Source organism: Aotus nancymaae, unplaced genomic scaffold (assembly GCF_030222135.1).
Source record: "Aotus nancymaae isolate 86718 unplaced genomic scaffold, 86718_ANA_hifiasm-v0.15.2.pri h1tg000012l, whole genome shotgun sequence".
In the NCBI taxonomy this organism is placed as follows: Eukaryota; Metazoa; Chordata; class Mammalia; order Primates; family Aotidae; genus Aotus; species Aotus nancymaae.
This window is the reverse complement of record NW_026988423.1, coordinates 33431250-33452212: the sequence shown is the minus strand read 5'-3', so window position 1 is coordinate 33452212 and position 20963 is coordinate 33431250. Positions and strand designations below refer to the sequence as shown.

The 20963-nt window shown below is 35.7% G+C and overlaps 1 protein-coding gene across 5 annotated transcripts in view; it reads left to right on the top strand.

Moving 5' to 3' along the window:
* Positions 1 to 20963, top strand: part of ARHGAP32 (Rho GTPase activating protein 32) — a 202262-nt gene that overhangs the window by 115346 nt on the left and 65953 nt on the right. For 3 of the 5 annotated variants that reach the window (XM_012470116.3, XM_012470115.3, XM_012470117.3), the window contains one exon: positions 2187 to 2268. The exons of 1 other annotated variant lie outside the window; for it this stretch is intronic. In XM_012470116.3, the coding sequence (XP_012325539.1) occupies positions 2187 to 2268 (82 nt within the window). Of the gene's footprint in view, positions 1 to 2186; positions 2269 to 17945; positions 18397 to 20963 lie in introns of those variants that run through there. One more of the 5 variants, XM_012470118.3, reaches the window with a different exon arrangement.

The following is a 20963-nucleotide window of genomic DNA, read 5'->3' as shown; positions in this document are numbered from 1 at the left end:
AGATGTGGAAACCAGCTGTAGGCAAGCTCTTTTAGAAACATGAATTTTATACACCATAAATTCTAAAACAAGGCAGATATTTCTGCATTATTGTTTGAATTTCAGAAGGGTACTTCAAGGCATCAGGGGTCTCTTTCAGAATCACTCTTGAAATAGTCACATCTTCCCAGCCTTGGTAACCATCTTTTTGCGGTTCTCTAGCCTTTGCACACATTGAAGCACACCACTTTGTAGAATGACTTTTAACATTAAATCTCATGATGGCCTAGGTACTTGAAGCAGCTATTTCCAGGGCATCTCCCATCTCCTTTGCATGAGCAGTTTCCCAGTCACTTCTTCATCCCCCCAACTCCTCTTCATGAGAGTCTCCAGAGCTCACAGCATCGAGGTCTTCATTCCTGGGACTCACACCAGAGACTACATCTGGAAGCTCTACTCCTCCAGCTCTCTCTGCTGGAGACCAGAGTGACAGTTTGTTGCAAAGACTTGTGAAAACAAAGATATTTACAAATGCATTTTTTGTATGCATTTATTTAATTTAGAACCTGGGACTTCTACAATCGCTTTCCAAACTTTTATGGAGGCTGCACCACTTACTTGAGGCTACCCTGTTAACCATGCCCCATGTCCCCTCTCATAACTGACTTGTATAAGAAAAAAATGAAGATTTTTCAAGTTGACTCTTACCTGGTTCTAATCAGTCTTGGAAGAATTTCTACTCATTTAGTAAAATAGGAAGTCGAGTAGAATATGTTAAAGAATTTCACCAATAAAACAAATACCTAAAGCATCATTTTGGAAGGCAATGCATAGGAATCCTAAAGTCACGTCTGTTAAACAAAACTGATAATCTGATAATGATACCTCATCTCTACAAAAAATAAGCAAAATTATCCAGGTGAGGTGGTGCATGCCTGGAGTCCCAGCTACTCAAGAGGCTGAGGTGAAAGAATTGCTTGAGCCCAGGAGGGTTGAGGCTGCAGTGAGCCTAGATTGTGCCACTGCACTCCAGCTTGGGTGACAGAGTGAGACACTGTCTCAAAAATAAAAAAGAAAACTGCTAATCTGTTAATACCCCTTTTCAGCTCATGATAACTGGTTTATATCTTCATAATTTTAAGAACTACCATAGAATATGGATCTAGATATTGAAATAAGAATGTAGCAAATGAATATGTGAAAATAATTTCACACAGATGGAAATTATACAGCTCAGAATTTGATGATGAATCATACTCTTGGAAAAGTATTCCATTCTTCCCCAGAGTCTGTCAACAGAGGGATATACAAAGTGATGTAGTTTTCATATTTCAGCTTTAACATCTGCTGCATGGCAGCCCATTTATATTTTTAACTAAGGAAACATCTATAAATATTGATAAAGATTTCCTTTTTGCTTTTGTTTCCAGGCTGTTTATCTCAGTATTTGTCCTATTGGCTATACAGTATCTCTGGATGATCTGAAACTTGCATTTTCCTAATATGGCTTGTTAGAATTCCAATAAGCAGTGCTACGGTTCAGCTACTAGGTCACTGTGGTATGTTCCTCAAAGCCAGAGTCTGTTGCCACTGCTGAGATTGGCCATTTTCTTCTCTCTTTCTTTCCCTCTTATCCATGTACTACTAGTTTTTAACAGCAGTGAATACCAGGATTTTAAATAAGAAGTTATTTTATGCATTTATTTTAGTCATGTCTTTTTTTTTTTTCATGAAACTTGGAGGAGAGTGAAGAGCAAGTTCACGAAAAGTTTGAATTGTGTTTAGTGTTGATTTAAAAAACCCATAGAGAAGACAATAAACATAAGTTGGCAACAGAGATATCAACAAAACTGGATTGAGATTTCAGTAAAGCGAATTATTAAATGATAAAATTTTATCTTCTTGCATGCATAGCTCATTGTCAGACTAAATATTTTAATTCATGTGAAAAAAGATTTGGAAATTAAAAACTAAAAGTAAAAAAGACATAGATATTTGGATAAATAAAACAGATAACTCTGTGTACTCATAGCAACAGATTGTTTTATTATTTGTTTGTGTAATTGGCATCATCTGTTATTGAGAGTCTTGGAATAATAGAATCATTTGGGAGGGACTGTAGAATACGTTACTGGAATTGAATTGGCAGTAGTCACATATTGGTCTGTTTGCTGGTTTAGAATCCTTTCTTTGTTGCTTTTCATCAGGTGGGACTCTTCCCTGGACACTGTGTTGAGTTAATTAACCAAAAAGTACCCCAGTCAGTGACCAACTCAGTGCCAAAACCAGGTGAGTACACTTTTTTTCACTAGTGTAGTTATTTTGTCAACTGCTCAAAGACATGAATTTTCTCTCTGTCAGTCAACTATTTTGCTTGTTTTGCTATTTTTTGCATTTGTTGACATGATACTACATTCTTAATTTTGTATGCTTTGCTTTTTAAATGTATCTTATTTCTCTGTTGATCATTTTGCAAAGATTTACATACATTCAAATTTTTAGACAATTTTAAAGAACTGTGTCCGTTAAACTTTGTCATTATTTACTTTTACAATGCATAATAGCAGTGTAACTTATTAATGAATAAAATGATAAAAAACAATAAGTTTAAAGAGCTAACATAGAAATTGTACGATTAATTGGAAATTAATAGATGAAAAGTATGTATATTTTAACAGGGCATATGAAAATCAAAACTATTTTAAACAGCATTTCTTATTATATAGTATACTTACAATGCTACATAAATATGTAGACTATATTACAAATAATTAAAGCATTGTTGAAGGGGATAAAAATCAAGAAAATGGGAAGTTTCGTATTTATTGAGGTGATTTAGTTTTGGGAAGATTTAGCAGAATGCCTCGTCTGGAACTTTTTGATGATGTCAATTTACAAAAATAAAATACAAACAAAGTCTAAAAAATTTTGGAGAAAGAGGAAATAATCCAACTTATTTTTCCTAGCTGTATTACATTTCTTCTGTCCTTTCGCTCCTCCCAATAAAAGGAGAAGAAAAAAATTCTGGGCCTCAGAATTTATTTGAACTGTTCTCCTTATAATAGTATTTTTTTGGTTTTAGGACCTGTATGTGAGAGTTAAGGGAAAAAAAAAAGATTTATTCTTTTCTTTATTGGTATTTTCCCACTTGTGCTCCCAATGCTTTCATCAAACAATCTTTGCCAATAGTATTTAAGCAAAGGGTAGTAACCCCTTTCAAAGCTTATTTCTTCATAGGAGACTAGGGAGTCATCTTTCCTATTTCTCTCATAGGAATTTGTTTATTTTAGACAGACTAACTTTATTGCTCAGTAGAGAAAATGCTTCAAAACAGTATTCTCTGCAGTTCTACTTGAGCCAGGATTCTCAGTTCTTTTCAAAGCAGTTTTATCCTTCTTGGGTAAACTTTTTTAAAAAGCTCCCAAGTGGGTACTTGTTCATTAGCTCTCCATTAGTAACTGTAGATTTCATTCTTTTTAAAAATATGGCATTATTTTAAACTTAACATTTTGAAAACTTAGCTTTTTTGAGATATAATTTACATATCGTGCAATTTACACTTTAAATTGTGTAACAGAGTTGTACAGCCTTCACCACAGTTAATTTTAGAACACCTTCATCACTTCACAAAGAAATCCCATACTCATTAGCAAACGCTATTCCGTGCATACTGCTCCTAGCCCTAAACAACCACTTACCTACTTTCTGCCTTTATCCGTTTCCCTATTCTGGACATTTTGTATAAATTGAATCATATAGTGTGTGGTCTTTTGCTTCTTTTACTTAGCATAGTGTTTTCAAAGTTGACCCATGCAGTAGCATATATCAGTACTTCTGTTTTAATTCCTTTTTTAATGGCTGGATAACATTTCATTGTGTGCATACACCACATTTTATTTGTTTATTCATTTGGAGTTGTTTCCATTTTTGGCTGCTCTGAACATTCACGTACAAGTTTTTGTGTGGATGTGTTTTGATTTCTCTTGGGTATATGTCCAAGTGTTCAATTGCTGGGTCATATGGTAGCTATGTTTAATCTTTGAGAAACTGCCAACTCCATCATTGGTGTAACTGTACCATTTTACAGTTCCACCAGCAGTGTATGAGACTCCTAGTTGCTCCATATCCTTGTCAACACTTGTTTTTATTTGGATTTTTTGATTATTGCCTTCTTAGTTGTGAAGTAGTATCTCACTGCGGTTTTGACTTGCATTTTGCTTTTGGCTAACAATGTTGAGCTTTTTTATATGTGCTTATTGGCTATGTGTTCATCTTCATTGAAGGGTATCTATTCATATCCTGTGCTTATTATTTTTTTCTTTTTTTTCCAAGACAAGGTCTTTCTCTGTCACCACAGGCTGGAGTGCAATGTTGTGATCATGGCTCACTGCAGCCCTCAACTCCAGGCCACAGATGATCTTTCTGACTCAGCCTCCTCAATGATTGACATTACAGGTGCACACAACTGTGCCCAGCTGATTTTTAAATTTTTTGTAGAGACAGGGTCTTGCTTTGTTGCCCAGGTTGGTCTCAAACTCCTAGCTTCAAGTGATCCTCCTGTCTCAGCCTCCCACTTTTGCTCAGTTTTTAATTGGATTATTTATGTTTTTGTTATTAAGTTATAAATGTTCCTCCTATATACTAGAGACAAATTTTTTACCAGATAATAATGATTTACAAATATTTTACCTATTTTGTGGTTTGTCTTTTATTTTCTTCATAGTATCCATTGAAGCATACGAGTTTTTTTTTTTGACATTTCTTTTGTCATTTATGCTTTTCATTCCTTATTTAAGAAGACTGGCTAACCCACAGTCATGAAGATTTACTTTTGTGTTTTCTTCTGAGAGGTTTATAGTTTTAGATGTTACATGTTAATCTATGACCCATTTTTTAAAGTTAATTTCTGTGTATAGTGATGAGGCAGGGGTTTAACTTTATAAGATTTTCCAATTGTTCTGATACTGTGTGTTGAAAAGATTATTTTTTCCAGCTGAATTATCTTGATACCCTTGGAAAATCAGTTGACCCTAGACACAGTTGACCCTAGGTTCTGAACCTCCAGTTCTCTTCCAATGATCTATATGTCTTTTCTTATGCCAGTACTACCCTCTTTTGATTACTGTTGTTTGGTAGTAAGTTTTGCAGTGGGGAAGTATAAGTCTTCTACCTTATTCTTCTTTTTAAGGGTTGATTTGGCTTTTCTGGGTCCCTTGCAATTCCATATGGCTTTAGAATCAGCTTGTCAGTTTCTACAGTAGGATAGAATTCTGATAGAGAATGTACTGAATCTGTAGATCAACTTGGGAAATATTATTAATGATATTAAGCCTTACAATCCCTGAACCTGGGGTGTTTTTCCATTTATTTAAATATTCTTTTGTATTTTTAATCTTTTTTTTTTTTTTTTTTTTTTTAAGAAACAGAGTCTTGCTCTGTTGCCCAGGCTGGAGTGTGGTGGTGTGATCGTAGTTCACAACTCCTCAAACTTTCAGGCTCAAGGCATCTTTCCTAGTAGCTAGGACTGCTAGCATGTGCCACTGTGCCAGGCTAGTTTTTTAGTTTTTTGTAGCAATGTCTCACTATGTTGTGTGAGCTGTTCCTGAACTGCTGGCCAGCTTTAAGTGATCCTCCTGCATGAGCCTCCAAAAGTGCTGGGATTATAGACATGAGCCAATAGGCCCAGCCAATTTAGACATTCTTTAATTTATTTCAGTATTTTGTAATTTTCACAGTAAATTTTACATATCTTTTGTTGAATTTCTTTATAAATATTCAATTCTTTTTGATGCTATTGTGCAGGGAATTTCAAAATTTAATTTTCTTATTGTTCATGGCAAGTCCATAGGAATATAATTTTTATATGTTGATGTTATTTCTTGAAGCCTTGTTGTAACGTTTCTTAGTTCTCATAGTTTTGTAGTGGATTCCTTGCGATTTTCTATGTACAAGATTGTGTCATCCACAGTAGCAACTTTTTACTTCTTCTCTTCCAATCTGGATGCCTTTTTATTTTTCTTGCCCAGTTGTCCTTGTGAGAACCTCTTAATACAATGTTGCACATAAATCTCAAGTACAAGCATCCATGTCTTCTTCCTAATCTTAGGGGAATACATCTAGTCTTTTACCATTAAGTAAGATATTAGCTGTGGGGGTTTCATAGGTGTCCTTTATCAAGGTTGAGACAGTTCCCTTCTGTGTTTTGTGTGTTAAATGTTCATAAAAAGGGTGTAGGAATTTTTCCAAAGGCTTGTATTCATGTATTGAGATTATTATGGGTTTTTGTGGTCATTATTTTTAAGTTACTAAAATTCAGCATCAAACATATATTTTGATTTCTTGCACATTATTTTTATCCATCTTTCTGTGGTGTAAGCTTAACTTGGGTTAGTTATTATGTCTCATCTGATAGTGTTGACTCATGTACTATAAACTATGTTTTTAAAACGTAGCATAATATTGACATTAAAATAAACTGTATCAATCAAGTACTTTCTCATGTTTTGAATGGAGAAGTGACACTTCAAATAGGGATAACCTCCAGAACCATGTAGCATTGGGGAAGTTAATCAGTTATTGATAGTTCTGGAAAATAGGTTTGTATTTGTAGACTGGCATGGCATTGTTGTTTCTAAATTATTAACGACCAAAAAAAAAAAAACCTAGCATACCTTCAAAAGCTAATATTTTGTCTTTTGTGAGCAGCATTGCAAAGTTGGCATAAGGCAATGTGCTTTTTTTTTTTCTTTTTTTTTTTTTTTTGAGACAGTCTTGCTCTGTTGCCCAGGTGGAGTGCAGTGGTGTGATCCTGGCTCACTGCAACTTCCACCTCCCAGGTTCAAGTGATTCCCCTGTCTCTGCCTCCCAAGTAGCTGGGATTATGGGCGTATGATACCACACCCAGTTAATTTTTGTATTTTTAGTAGAGATGGGGTTTCATCATGTTGGCCAGGCTGGTCTCAAACTCCTGGCCTCAAGTGATCTGCCCACTTTGGCCTCCCAAAGTGCTGGGATTACAGGCATGAGCCACAGCGCTTGGCCAAAATGTGCATTCTTAATACATTTTGAAAAGTATGATATAAATTCTGTCAACCTGGGGCTTGTTTCACACTTTAAAACTGTCTTTGCCTACGGTATAAACAACTTGAATGTTCTATTTATTTTTAACATTGCCATCTGTCACTGTTAGATGCCAAGTCTTAAACATACTGCTATAGTTTGAGACTGAAAATTTAAAGTTCCCTATATTACACAACAAGGATAACATAGGAAAAATTTTATCTTTGAATTTGTTCTTAAATATTCTTAATATGTTCAGTTATTTGTATATATAGAAATAAAATTAATCACCATGTCCTGACCAAGATAGAAAGTATCCATGGTACCTTAGGAAAAAGAAGATAAGAGTTTGAGGGAGAGACAGAAGAGGAAACAAAAAAGATGGAAGCTTGTCTGTAAGAAATTGTCATTTTGTTCAGTCACCATAGGGCATGATATGATGGAAGATGAGGTCGAGGTGGGGAAAAGTGGAAGGTAAAGCACATGTTTTTCTTTGTGTTTATTTTTCTTAGAAGTCACTGAGGAGCTATTTATTGATACCTTTCTTGAAGTTTTTATGTTAATAGCTATTCTCTCTAAAGATATTTCTTTTTTCCAATTCTCTTTCTCCTCTCCTTTACACATCAGTTACATTATTTGATATTGTCTCACAGATCTTGGACTCTGTTCTTTTTTTTTTTTTTTACTCTGTTTTCTTTCTTTTTCTTTTTTTCTTTTTTGTTGTTTTGAGACAGTCTCGCTCTGTCGCCCAGGCTGGAGTGCAGTGGCACGATCTCCTGTTTTCTTTTTCTCTCTTTTTTTTGTTTTCAGTTTGGATAATTTGTTGTTCCATCATCAAGTTCAGTGATTCTTCACTCTGCTATGTGTAGTCAGTCTTCTCTTAAGCCCTCTAACAAGTTCTTCAGTTCTCATATTTTTCTTTTCTAGCATAAAACTAGATGATCTTTTAAAAATAATTGCTATGCTGGAATTCACCATCTTTCACTTCATCCACCTTTTCCACCAGAAAGAAAGAAAGAGGAGGGGTAAGGGATAGAAGCGAGAAGAGGGAAAGAGTGGGAGAAATGGAAAAGAAAGAAGAAAAACAAGTGGAGATTATTTTTGAGGCATTAACATCTGGAAATAAAAGACTAGTGATTTAGACAACCTTCCCTCTGAGGACAGTTAAAAATTTTTAACAGAGATATAAAAATACATTTTTGAAGCATTAGTGAGTTAATAAAACTATAAGCAATTATTGTGCTAAGATGAAACAGAAGGAAATCTGGAGGGCGACCCCAGCATATGGGGACATTATACCCCTAGGATAGCTGCTGGTGGAGTAGAGGAGGTCATCATAGGGCTAGGGGAACAAAAATTGGAGGTCAGAACTCATTAAGATAGAGTTGCTGAAAAATACCCAAGCTTTGAGTTGGAATTTTTGTAGAAATTAATGACTGATTCTAAAATGTATATGGAAATACAGAGCCAAGAATACCCAAGACAATTTAGAAGAATAAAAATGTGGGAAGCTTACTGTAATAGATGTTGAAGATATATTGTGAAAGACGCTGGTATAGATGCACAGATAGACCAATAGATCAATGGAACAGAGTAGAGTCCAGAAACAAACCCATGTCTGTATAGATACTTGATTTATGACAGAGGTGGCATTGCAGGGCAGTTTCAAAAGAACAATCATTTGAATAAAGAGTACAGAGTCAACTGGACATCTGAATATTAAAAAAGAGAAGCGTGACCCTTTTTTAACCCCATACACAAAAATCCATCCCAGGAGAGTTACAAATCTGTATGTGAAAGATGAAACAATAAAACTTTTAGAAGATAATACTATAGAATATCTTTATGACCTTGGGTTAGACATAAAGTATTAATTATAACTGAAAAGCTTAATAAGTAAACAATTAAAAGGAAGAACTTTATCATAATATGCCATTAAGATAGTGAAAGGGCATATTACAGTGTGGGGAGATATTTGCAGAATGCATATCTGACAAAGGACTGCTAAAGAATCTTTAGGGAAATGCAGATTGAAGCCTTATTGACTCTTCAGTACATACTCATCAGAATAATTTTAAAAAAAATTTTTTTGAGATGTTGTCTTGCTCTGTCACCAGGCTGGAGTGCGGTGGCACAATCTTGGGTCACTGCAATCTCTGCCTCCCGGGTTCAAGCAATTCTCCTGCCTCAGCCTCTCTAGTAGCTGGGATTACAGGCACATGCCACCATGTCTGGCTAATTTTTTGTATCTTAGTAGAGACGGGGTTTCACCATGTTGGCCAGGATGGTCTCGATATCCTGACCTCATGATCTGTCCGCCTCAACCTCTCAGAGTGCTAAGATTACAATTGTGAGTCACCATGCCAGGCCTGAATAATTAAAATTTAAGTGTGACGATATCTAAGATTGGCAGGGATATAAATTAATAGGAATTCTCATATGCTGATGGTGGAAGTAAAATTTGAGACAATCATTGTCTGGCATTATCTATTGAAGTTGATACACACATACCCTGTAACTAAACAGTTCCACTTTTAGATGTATATAGAGATTCATGTACACAGACTAAGACATGTGTAAGAATGTTCATAGCAGCTTCATTTCCGTTTGTTAAAAACTGGCAAAACTCATGGCTGTATACATGATGGAATTAATAAATGAAGGTATATACAATAAATTCCTCTATACCAATAAAAATGTTGAGTTAAAACTATTTGCAACATGATTCACTCTCTCAAAAAGTAGTATTAAAAGTCCTGATATACACACTTATACTATCAAGTTTTATATAAACATATGCAGAGTTCAAAATCCTAAGAGTTCAAGACTGCTCTGTGGTATTAGACCTTAGGATAGCAGCTACCTTTGAAGAGGAAAGAGGAAATCAGTGATTTGGATGGGCAGAAGAGAGGTTTCTGGAGTACTGCTAATATTCTGTTGATCCAGGTAGCAAATATACAGAAATGTCATGATGTTGCACATCTTTTTGTGTGCTTATTGCCCATTGTATATTTTCTCTGAATTAATGCCTGTTTAAGTCTCTTGCCATTTTTGAATTGGTCACTTTGCATTTTTAAAAAATATTGCTCCCATCCAGATGAATGTTCTTTGCAGCATTGCTTTAATACACAAACATTGGAAATCATATTTTCAAAAAATACTTTTGGTACTTTTGGTCCTTTTTGTACTGTAAAATACTTTGCAACCACCAGAAAGTAAGAAGTAGAGGCCTATGTACTAAGCCAGTGAATTTTTTCTCTGATGTATTATTAAATGAAAAGACAAATTACAGAACAGTAAAATCTCATTGTAAATTCTTAAAAAGAGGATCTAGAAGGCTATATACCTAACTGGAAAGGGGAATGGAATTATGGAGATGGTAAGAAACATTTCATTTTTTCTCCGTTTGCTTCTGTATTATTTAATTTTTTCATAATAGAAATGGGATCGTTTCCCTGGCCCCTTCATAGGACTCGCAGGTCAGGGGGAGCACACAAGTGAGTAGGTACAGAGGCTAAGATGAGCACTTCGGGCAACCAGTAGGAGCAGTACTCTATGCAGGCCCACGGCAGTGTCTAGGGGTTGCCCAAGACCCCTGGAGCCCCAGAGGGAATATGTTACAGTGTGCTCTTCTAGCTTTGTGGTCCGTGGATAGCTTAAGTGTTAACTCAGTGGACAGTCAGTGTGACAGCCTCTTGCACCTGTATCCAAGTCCTTGTCTGGTGTTCAGGAAAAATCAGGACATGCAAATGAATTGAAGGGTGGTAAATGTGGAGGATTTTATTGAGCTGTAGAAGTAGCTCTCAGAGGAATGGGGAGCTGGAAAGGAGATGGAGTGAGAAGGTGGTCTTCCCCTGGAGTTTGGCCATCCCTGGCTGAACTCGTCTCCAAAGTCCTGCTGTCAAGCTATCCCTCTGAAGTCAGGCTGTTTCCTTTGAATGTCTGGCTGCTTCTTTCCTTCTCTGCCCCTCTACCACTCTGCTGGTAGGGCCTGGGGTTTTTATGGGGGCACAGGATGGGGGGTGGGGCAGGCCAAGGTGGTTTTGGAAAAGGCAGCAATTGAGGGGGAAAACAGGAATGCATGTTCTCACTTTGGGCTGTGGGTCCAGGCTTGAGGGTGTAGCCCTTGCCAGAGACCACCCTCTTCTACCCAGTATTGCTCTTTCTCCTGTCCGTATCACAATGAGCATGTATTATTTTCTAAAATATGAAGAAATAGATTGTAATCTCCTGTTTACTCTGTCCAAATAGGTAATTTCCAAGATCCTTCTTAATGCATCCACCCCATAAAATGGACACTTGTGACACTAGATTTAATGCAGATGTTTAATTTATATACCTGTATGAAAAGCAGCAGAGTTAAAGGGACAAAAGCTCAGGCAACCTTGGGTTTAATCCCTAGGCCACAAAGTGAGGCAAGATTATTATTTCAAAGATTAGGGTTAAGATACTTAAGACCCCTGGATACTTAATAAATGGCAACTGTTATTTATTGATTTATGTTTATTTACTATGTTATTTAAATTTGTGTCAGAAATTAGATTTAATTTATATAGATACTTATTTAAATACTACTTATTGATATATATCTACATGCCTAGATAATACAGTTGTGTTATTTCTATTCTTGTGTTTCTGTAAATACTTGCACCTGGGTAATTTATAAAGAAAATAGGTTTAATTGGCTCACAGTTTTGCAGACTGTACAGGAAACATGACACTTGCATCTGCTCGGCTTCTGGAAAGGCCTCGGGGAGCTTTTACTTATGGTGGAAAGCGAAGGCACTTCACGGCAGGAGTAGGAGCAAGAGAGAGTGGCAGAGAGTGCCACATACTTACACAACCAGATCTCACGAGTATTCACTAAGCAAAGAAAGCTGTAAGCCATGAGGGATCTGCCCCCATGACCAAAACACCTCCCACTAGCCCCCCACTTCCTGCAGCATTGGGGATTACAATTGAACATGAGATTTCGGTGGGGACAAATATCTTAACTATATCATAGTACATGACTGAAACAAATTAATTACAATAGTTTTCACAGAACCATGGTGGGGTAAGGAGCTTCTTTGGATGGTCTAAGAATTTGCATCACAAATTTCTGTTTTCTTGAAGATAACTTTTTTTTTGGTTAACAGATATGCATTAAAACTGAGGCTTTAATTTTTTTTCTTTTTTTTCAGTTTAAGACTAGTCAAGCGCATGTGTGAGAAGACAGGAAAGAGTAGACCGGCGAAATAGATCTGTAACTGACATGGGTACAATCAATTGGGATAACTCAGTACCTTTGGAAGAGTCAGGCTTTCACTTTGAGGGAAGACGTAGTAATTAAATTTATCTCTGATGTAATCCTTATATTTATTTAAGAAATTTATTAGGTAACAAGTCAGCCTGGGTTTGTAGGATAATTTTGAAATTAAAAAAAATTTTTTTTGTATTGTGTAGGAAACTGGTCCTCTAGTATCTTGCTTTTTATGTTATATTACTTAAAGTTGTACCTAATTACAGTTGTTTTGTTTTAAATTTTCACTTGCTTGCTCCTGGATTGTTTCTATTTTCTCTCTTTTTTCAGTTTCCAATACTTTTTGCTCTTTTGTAGCCATGTTTCTTTGCATGTCACTTTAGTAGGAGGTGACCACACATTTATATATCAACTAAAAGAGGTCCAGGTTTTTATTTATTCTATTTGGAGTGTTGCACTGAATATACTTCCCATTGAACAAATGCTTAAATGTTTCAGAATCAGATTATTAAAATCCCTACCCTAGGAGGCACTGATATGAAAGTCAAAGGAGTACTAAAATGCTAGAGTGCTTTGGGAAGCTTTCTCCCCTAATACATTGCATATGATAGATCAAGGTAATATTTTCTCACTCTTTAAAGTATAGGGAAAAATTTTCTCACTATTGAGAGTATCAGGGAAAAATATTTTCTGTATCAGGGAAAAACAGAAAAGTTATAATACTGTATATTTATAAAGTGCTTTAGGGTTTATTAATATTTATGTTTCCATTGTTTAAATTGGACTTGAATCTGAGCACAACCTGTGAGGTACTAGGGATAGGGAATGTATGTCCATCCCTCCTCTCCCTACTCTTTTTTAACCAGTGGAGCAACTGGAGGCTTAAGACACTTGCATAAGGCTTCATAACTAGGATTTACCGAAATCTCCTGACACCGCATAGTTATCACAACCAGCACTTACATAGTCCTGACTGTGTGCCAGGCACTGTGCCATGCACTTGGTTTTTAATTAACTAACTTATGTTCAATTAGTTAATTCAAAACCCAGAATTCTGCCCACTATAGAACATTGAATAGATGTGAAGACTTTTCTCTCTCTGTCAAAACAAAAATAATTTTTTTGCTTTTATTACAATAGGGGTAAATAAAATGTATTTGCATTTTTATAAGGCCTATATAAACAGAACAGAAATTAGGGCAAAAGATGGGCCAAATTGGGGATAAAGAGAATTGCTTATAGGAACCTACTTAATTTGTTAGTTTTGTTTTCAGTCATCATCCTTCCTAATGCCACTTTAATTAAAAAATCTTTTAATTTTTCCTTTCCATGCATAAAACATATCTCCAAATTTTATTATATTGTAGCATTTCTAGCCATTCTCCCTTTCCATTTTCCTGGTATAGTATTTCTCCCTGTATACTTGACTGGAATCTGCTTGTGTTTTCTGAACATGGCACATGGTTTCTTAGCTTCCACTTTGCTTCTGCTGTTCCTACAGACTGAAATACCTTCCCCATTTTGACCAATTGAAATCCTCCTTGTATTTCAAGATTCGGGCCAGAATCCACTTCTTCCCTGACCCACCTCTCCCTAATCCCATCTCCTCTCTACCACCAGTGCAAATTTAATAGTAGTTATTTCACATATTCACTAAATTGCACTTTCTTCACAAGTGGCAAGTATGTCATTCATCTTCGTCTCTTCCTAGGCTACTTGTGCAGTGGTTACACAACTAATGCCTGCTGAATTAATCTATCCTAATGTTTACTACCAAATTAAAATTTTAGAGTACAGCTTTCATCATGTAACTCTTATCTTCAGAAAATTTGGGTGAATTCCTCCTTCTATGCCAGAATTACATATAAAATTTTTAGTGTAGACTGTAAGATGTTTCACAAATAGTAGACCTAACTTATCTTTGTAGCCATTTTTTTCCCTATTTCCTACCCATATTCAGATTCACAAATGTGTTTCCTTATTCTCTTCCCAAGATACTCTGGGCTTCCTTCTTCCTTGGCCTGTGACTGACTTACCATTTTTTTGTGTGAAGGTTCCCTAGGCCACTCTTTGACAAACTTGAATTTACATTCAGTTCACCTGAGCACACATTCATTTCTCTCATGTTGAGTTTGATACTTCACTTTCTATGTATCTTTTTTCTCTGCCTACATGGTTTTTGCTTGTTGAGAAATGTTGTATTTTATAGTAATTTGCATCTTTTATATGGTTGCTCCTAAACAGTTCTTGATTGATAATTGTAACATGAACAGTTTTTATTATAGTTACCAAAAGTGTTTTCTAAACCCCATATGCCCTTTAGTCAGTGCTGGGAGTAGCCCCCAATCAGTTTTTTTCTTGCCCCAAGTAAAGAGGCTTTTCTACTTTCAGCCATTTTCAATATTCATTCATTCATTGATCAAGAATTTATTGAGTACATACTAAGTGCTATGGCTACACCAGTGAACACACCAGACAGAAATTCCGCCATTTTGGTGTTTGTATTCACGTGACAAGAAGGAGAGAGGTAAACAAATAAATAAACTATATCATACGATAGGTAAGTGCTATGAAGAGAAATAAAGCTGAGAAAGGGGTACCAAGACTAGGAAATGCTGGGATGTGGCTCATGTGGGATTATAATTTTCAAGGGAGGGTAGGGTGGTCCAGGAAGGGCTCATTAGAATCCTGCTTTTGAACAAAGACCTGAAGGAGATGAAGAGGGGAGATCTGCATGTATCTGGAGGAAGAGCTTTCCAAGGACAGAACAACAAGTGTAATGATACCGAGTGGAATGTGTGTCAGGCTTGGTAAAGGGTCAGCAGAAAGGCCAGGTTGGCTAGAGCAGTGGGTGAAGAGATGAGATGAGGTCAAGAGGGGAGAGGGATCAGATCTTCTCTGGGGCCTGGGTGCCACTGTAGGGGTTTTGGCTTTTATATAGAATTAGTTGGTAGGCAGTGGAAGATTTTGAGAAGATTTTGCTTGGTTCAATTTATCTTGTTAAAAGGATCACTTTCCTTGCCTTTTCAAGAGGAAAGGCAGAGATAGGTAGAAGAAGAGGGGCTAGCAGTGACTGTTAGAATGAGCCAGGTGAGAGATGATGGTGACTTAGACCAGTATGGTAGCTATGCAAGTGGTGAGAAGTGATCTGCTTCTAGATATATTTTGGCCATGGAGCTGGCAGAATTTGCAGACATACTGTGAAGTGATTGAATCATTCAGGTAATTTTTATGATAGAATGATTGGAATGGAGCCATTGCCTTTCCAGTGGGTTCTCTTGTTGCTTCTCCCACCCATGCGGATACATTCTAGTCCTTCATAGGGGGATAGCCACCAAACATTTTGTTAAATATGAGAGAAAGTGACCTCTCCTACACAGTCAGTAGATGACGCAGCATCTTTTCAGTCAGTTATAATTTTTATTTTGAAATAATTCATCTCAGAGGAAGTTGCAAAAATAGTACAGAGAGATCCCCTGGACTCATCGCTCAGCTTCTCCCAGTTGGAACATATAGTAGTACATTATCAAAACCAGGAAACAACATAGTTACAGTATGGTTAACTAGATGTAGACCTTACTCCAAATTGACCAGCTTTTTCAGCACTCATTTTCTTACCATGTATTTTTATATAGCATTAGAGTATAGCTTTTTAGGTTTCAGATGACAGTTATTGTCATTATTATGTGAATCTCCCCCACACAGGCAAATAATTGTGGAGTATAGTTATCCCTATCAATGTTTATATGTTAAATAATATATAACATATATTATATATAATATGTTAAACAATACGTAACATATATTAAATAACATGTTATATATAAATGATAAAATAATCCAAATACATATATTACAAAACATATAAGCATTCATGTTTATATGTTATGTAATACATAGGCTTATGGATTGTTCTGAGTATTCCCAAATGGCTTTTCTACAGTAAAAATAATGTACTTTCTTTTTTCTCACTCTCTTCCCTCATCTTTCCTTCTCTCCTTTCTCTCTTTTCTTCCTCTCTCTTTTCTCTTTCTCTTGCCCTCCCTTGCTGTCTTTAGTATTAAGGAAGAGGTTGGGAGGGAGGGCTGTTTTTCATTTAAAATTAAAGAAAAGAAGAGTGGCTTTGCCTTCTACATTATGAGTAAATTTTAAGAGCCTTGTTTCCTATTCAACTAAATTCATAAATCCACAGATGTTCCATTGGTATCAATTAACATGTTTTGTTCCTGCTACATATTGAAATTCTCTATGGTCTTTCTTATTTTAAAATTACATAAATTCATTGTTATTTTTGTTTTGTTTTGTTTTTTGAGATGGAGTCTTGCTCTGTCGCCCAGGCTGGAGTGCAGTGGCATGATCTCGGCTCACTGTAACCTCTGCCTCCTGCCTCCTGAGTAGCTGGGATTACAGGCGTGCGCCACCATGCCTGGCTAATTTTTGTATTTTTAGTAGATACAGGGTTTCACCTTGTTGGTCAGGCTGGTCTCAAACTCCTGACCTTGTGATCCACATGCCTTGACCTCCCAAAGTGCTGAGATTACAGGCATGAGCCACCGTGCCTGGACAATTCATTGCCTTTATTTTTTTTGGCGGGGTAGGGGGGACTACCATTTATCAACAATGCTATATTCAGAACTGTGTTCAAAGAGGAAGGAAAGAATAAATTCAGTCAACAGCAGAAGATTTTGGCATGGTGCATGATAAATACTCCTTGGTTATGTCATCTCTTGCCGATTACTATTATGGGACCTTGGCAAATTGCTTAATCTCTCTGCCTTAGTTTTCTCATCTATAAGATGGGATAATAATAGAACTGCCTTTAAAAGATTAGGATAAATAATGTTTTTAACTACTTAGGATTGTGTCTGCCACACAGTAAGTGCTATAACATTATTTTGTAAATTAAAAGTATCTTAGCGTAGAATTGATATTAACATTAGAAAAAAAGTCATTGGAATAGAAAATGTGTCAATATTTCTAATTCATTTGCTTCTTCAGGAAATAAATAATTGGGTTAACACAGTTCAGTACTATTATTTAGTAGAAGTATTGAATCTCTTCATTATTTATATTGCATTTATGCAAATGACTAATAAAGAATCTAAAAAGCTTTAAAAAGTCACAAATTGAGATTGAATGCCAGTTTGATAATAGTTGCCAAAGAGTTTCACTTTTGCTAATGAATGTTTTTGGTAGAGGAAAATAAGTGCCTTGGGGCTCCATGGATGAAGGAGAGTTACTATGTAACATCTGTTCAGTGTATGAAGGAGAAGGTTATATTTGGGACAACTTGTTTAATTCTGGATTTCTCATTCTGAAGAAACCTTTTTTACTTTTTTCTTTAATAATTGCGTAAGAGATTGTCTTATGGTTTTTCACACAGAGACTGTGTAAATTGATACTTAAAAAAATGTGTCAGTGGAATAACAATCTTAGCTCAGTATCAGCAAAGATATTAAAAGATTTGTTTCCTCAGCCTGTCCTGTTGTTTTAGTGATTCAGTCTTTTACTGGCAGTACTACCTACTTGATCAATTACTTTTCTTATTTTAACGGAGCCTAAAGTTCCATCATTTTTATTGGATACACTGTCTCCCACCTACTCAGCAAACAACTGAATAGCAATTAACTTTTTAAAAGAGAAAAGACATAATTTAATAGCAATTTCATACGGGTGTTTTCTGAGCAGGAAGTGCTCACCTGTTTGGTGTTGATGGGTGGAGCTCTTCTGGGGAAGCCTGTTCTGCAAGTGTGAGTTTAGGCTGGGGCGTTTCTGTGGTGTTGCAAAGCAGTATGTGCTGAGAGAGGAGGATTAAGCTCCCGGAGGCACAGCTCTCCCACACACTTGCTGGCTTGCTGGACTCCACGGACTGGACTGAAAACAGAACCAAGAAAAGTGCTGCTGCAGGGGGTCCTGGAAACAGCTGGAACCTGGCAGTCATGTGGGACCTGACTTGGAGTTAGCCTGTGGTGGTGAGGTCGGAACCAGTGTGATTACGATTTATTTTCTACGCTCGTGTACGGAATGCAGAGCTGTTGTATCCTAATGAATCTACTGCTAAATACAGCCATTTGGAATAATTTTAAGTACTGATCCTAAAATTTGTACCACAAGAGGTAAGGAGATCTTAATCAGTCATTTAAATATTTGACTCGAACAACATTCAGAATATTTCACTGAAACTATTTTTAGATTATATTTGGGCACATGTTACCTTGGTTGCTCTTAGGTGAATGGTTAATTATTTAATTATCTAGAAATCTAGCAGTTGAACATTAGTATTTTTCATGTTTGTAGAGAGGTGATTCTTTTTGAAGTAGATTTTGCTGATTGTACAATACAGATGTTATTTTCCCAGTTGGTTTCAGGAAATACCTTTTTTTCTCCTATTTCCAATCAGCGTATGTCTTGTTTTCTATACATGAGGTTAATATAACAAAAGTTTTTATGATTAAAATAGCCTACCTTTATTTCAGCCAGCTTATATCATATTTTTAATTTTTTTCCTGGTGAGTTAATGATATTTCAATTATTGATTAATGGAAATGAGCAGTGCTAATATACTTCAAAGAGTTTGGTAGACTGTATAAAGAGGCTCCTCAAGTTTGCATAAGGAAGTAACCCTTCTGGCCTTTTCCCTTCAAGTATGGTGCTTCCCCCCCACCTCATTGCTATTGGTAAGGATAATCATCTCTATCCATAAAATATTTTGTATTACATTTTAGAGATTTTACCACTAAGGTGGTATTCTATAAGTATTTGGTGCTTCTTTAGACTTTGGTGATAAATGCCTTTCATTAAAATAACATGGAGACCAGAATTTTCTCTGAATCACAAATCAGCCCTATTAAGAAGTTGAACATTTTTCTTTCCAGGATTGCTGCACTAATGCTTAAATGATACCATTTTTTTTTTTGTTTCAAACCCATAAATGGAGGAATTTCAGAATTTAGAGCTCTTTTTCATAGTCAGCTTTTTTAAAAAGCATCTATTGCTCTTATGATAATGGTTTGAACCATAATTTCTTTTTTAAAAAAAGAATGCTGTATGACATTCAGTGGAAGAGATGAGAAATCTAAAATGTCTTAGGTTAAGTTTATATTTAAGAAAATTATAGGAGGAAGGACTAGAAAGTGATGCCATGTTTGTGTGTACCCCCTTGAGTGCTCTCAGTCCTGAATCTAGAATAGATAGCCATATTTCATGTTCTGGAAGGCTGAGTCAGTTTTCTGGGTAGTCCGGTACCACAGGGGATTCTTAAAGTTTTCAGATCAAATGTAACAAGAAATTGTGGTAGTAATAATAGCTCCTATTTATTGACGCAGAATTAAATGCTTGGTACATACATTTCATGTAAGCATCATAGCAACCTTAGTGAGAGCTGTTGTTAGGGTCATTTCCATTGTGAGTTAAAGAATTGAGACTTAAATAGGTAATTTGCTCAAGATCCTGCAACTGGAAAGGGATTAGGGGCTGACTTAAAACCCTTTGGTCTATTTCTTTAACAAGACCTCATTGTCAGCTTTATACTCACCAACTTTAGAACCTTTCCCCTCTACTTCCTGCAAAACAAAACAAAACTCATAAAACAAACAAAAACCACTATGGCAGTATCAAAATTCCACACCAAACTTCGTAGCTTAATAAAGTGCAAAGGACTATGTGACGTTAGAGTACATATTATTACATTTTAATCTAATAAAAATTTATCTCAAAAGAATTTTTACATGATTAAAATTAAGGTTCTAAGTTTTTCGATTTCTAGAACTAATGTATATTCTGATACTCCTGTTACCTTTGATGTACCTGAATTCCTAAGAATATGTGTTTGTTATATTTAATTTTTGTGAGAGTACACAGATGTCCTCCTGAAATAGTACTAGCTTTTAAGCTTCTTATCAAATAGTACTAGTTCATCCTAGAAAAATAAGAGCCCAGACAATTTAAAATTTCTTAGCAGATTTTAAAATCTATAATCCATATATAATATCCCATTCCAATGTTAAAATACTTTCAAGTGTCAGGAATTTATATCTACTTCATGTTTCCTCCTCCTCCCGCTTCTGGTAAAATGCAAGTCTTCCTTTTGTTCTGTTTTTAGAAATGAAATTAGTCATAATCTCTTATATAATAACTGAGGTGGTAAAGTCAGCAAGTTAAAAATACTTCTTACTTTGATTTTGTACCAAAGTCAGAAACAGAACCAATCACATTTATTGTTTTAAATTTGTAATTTAAATTTTAAAATAAAAATTAGTATCACTTTTTGCAGGAAAAAGGTGTAGCTTATTTATATCAGCCTAAAATCACATAATCTAAATTTGAGCCTTCTTTGATATTTATAACTGAAATCTGTAGCTTCTAGAAAAGTCAATGTATAATGTAGATAATAGTCTTATCTTAACTGTATGTCCATTTTCCCATGGGAACTATGATTTTTAAAGGTCTAGCATGAGCAAGTTCTATTTTATAACAGTTTTTGTGCTCTTCTAGGAAAGGCAGCAGTGTAGTGTTGGTTTGGTTTCATCTTTAACCCTGGAGAAGAGATACAGTTTTATACAAATATCCCCAAATTTTAGTTAACCATTGGCATGGCATTCAACATGAGTTGTGCCGGATATTCTGAAGAAGCAGTTTGTGGTCCATTTTTTGTTTCTCTTTTTCCCAGTGAATTGTTCTTACC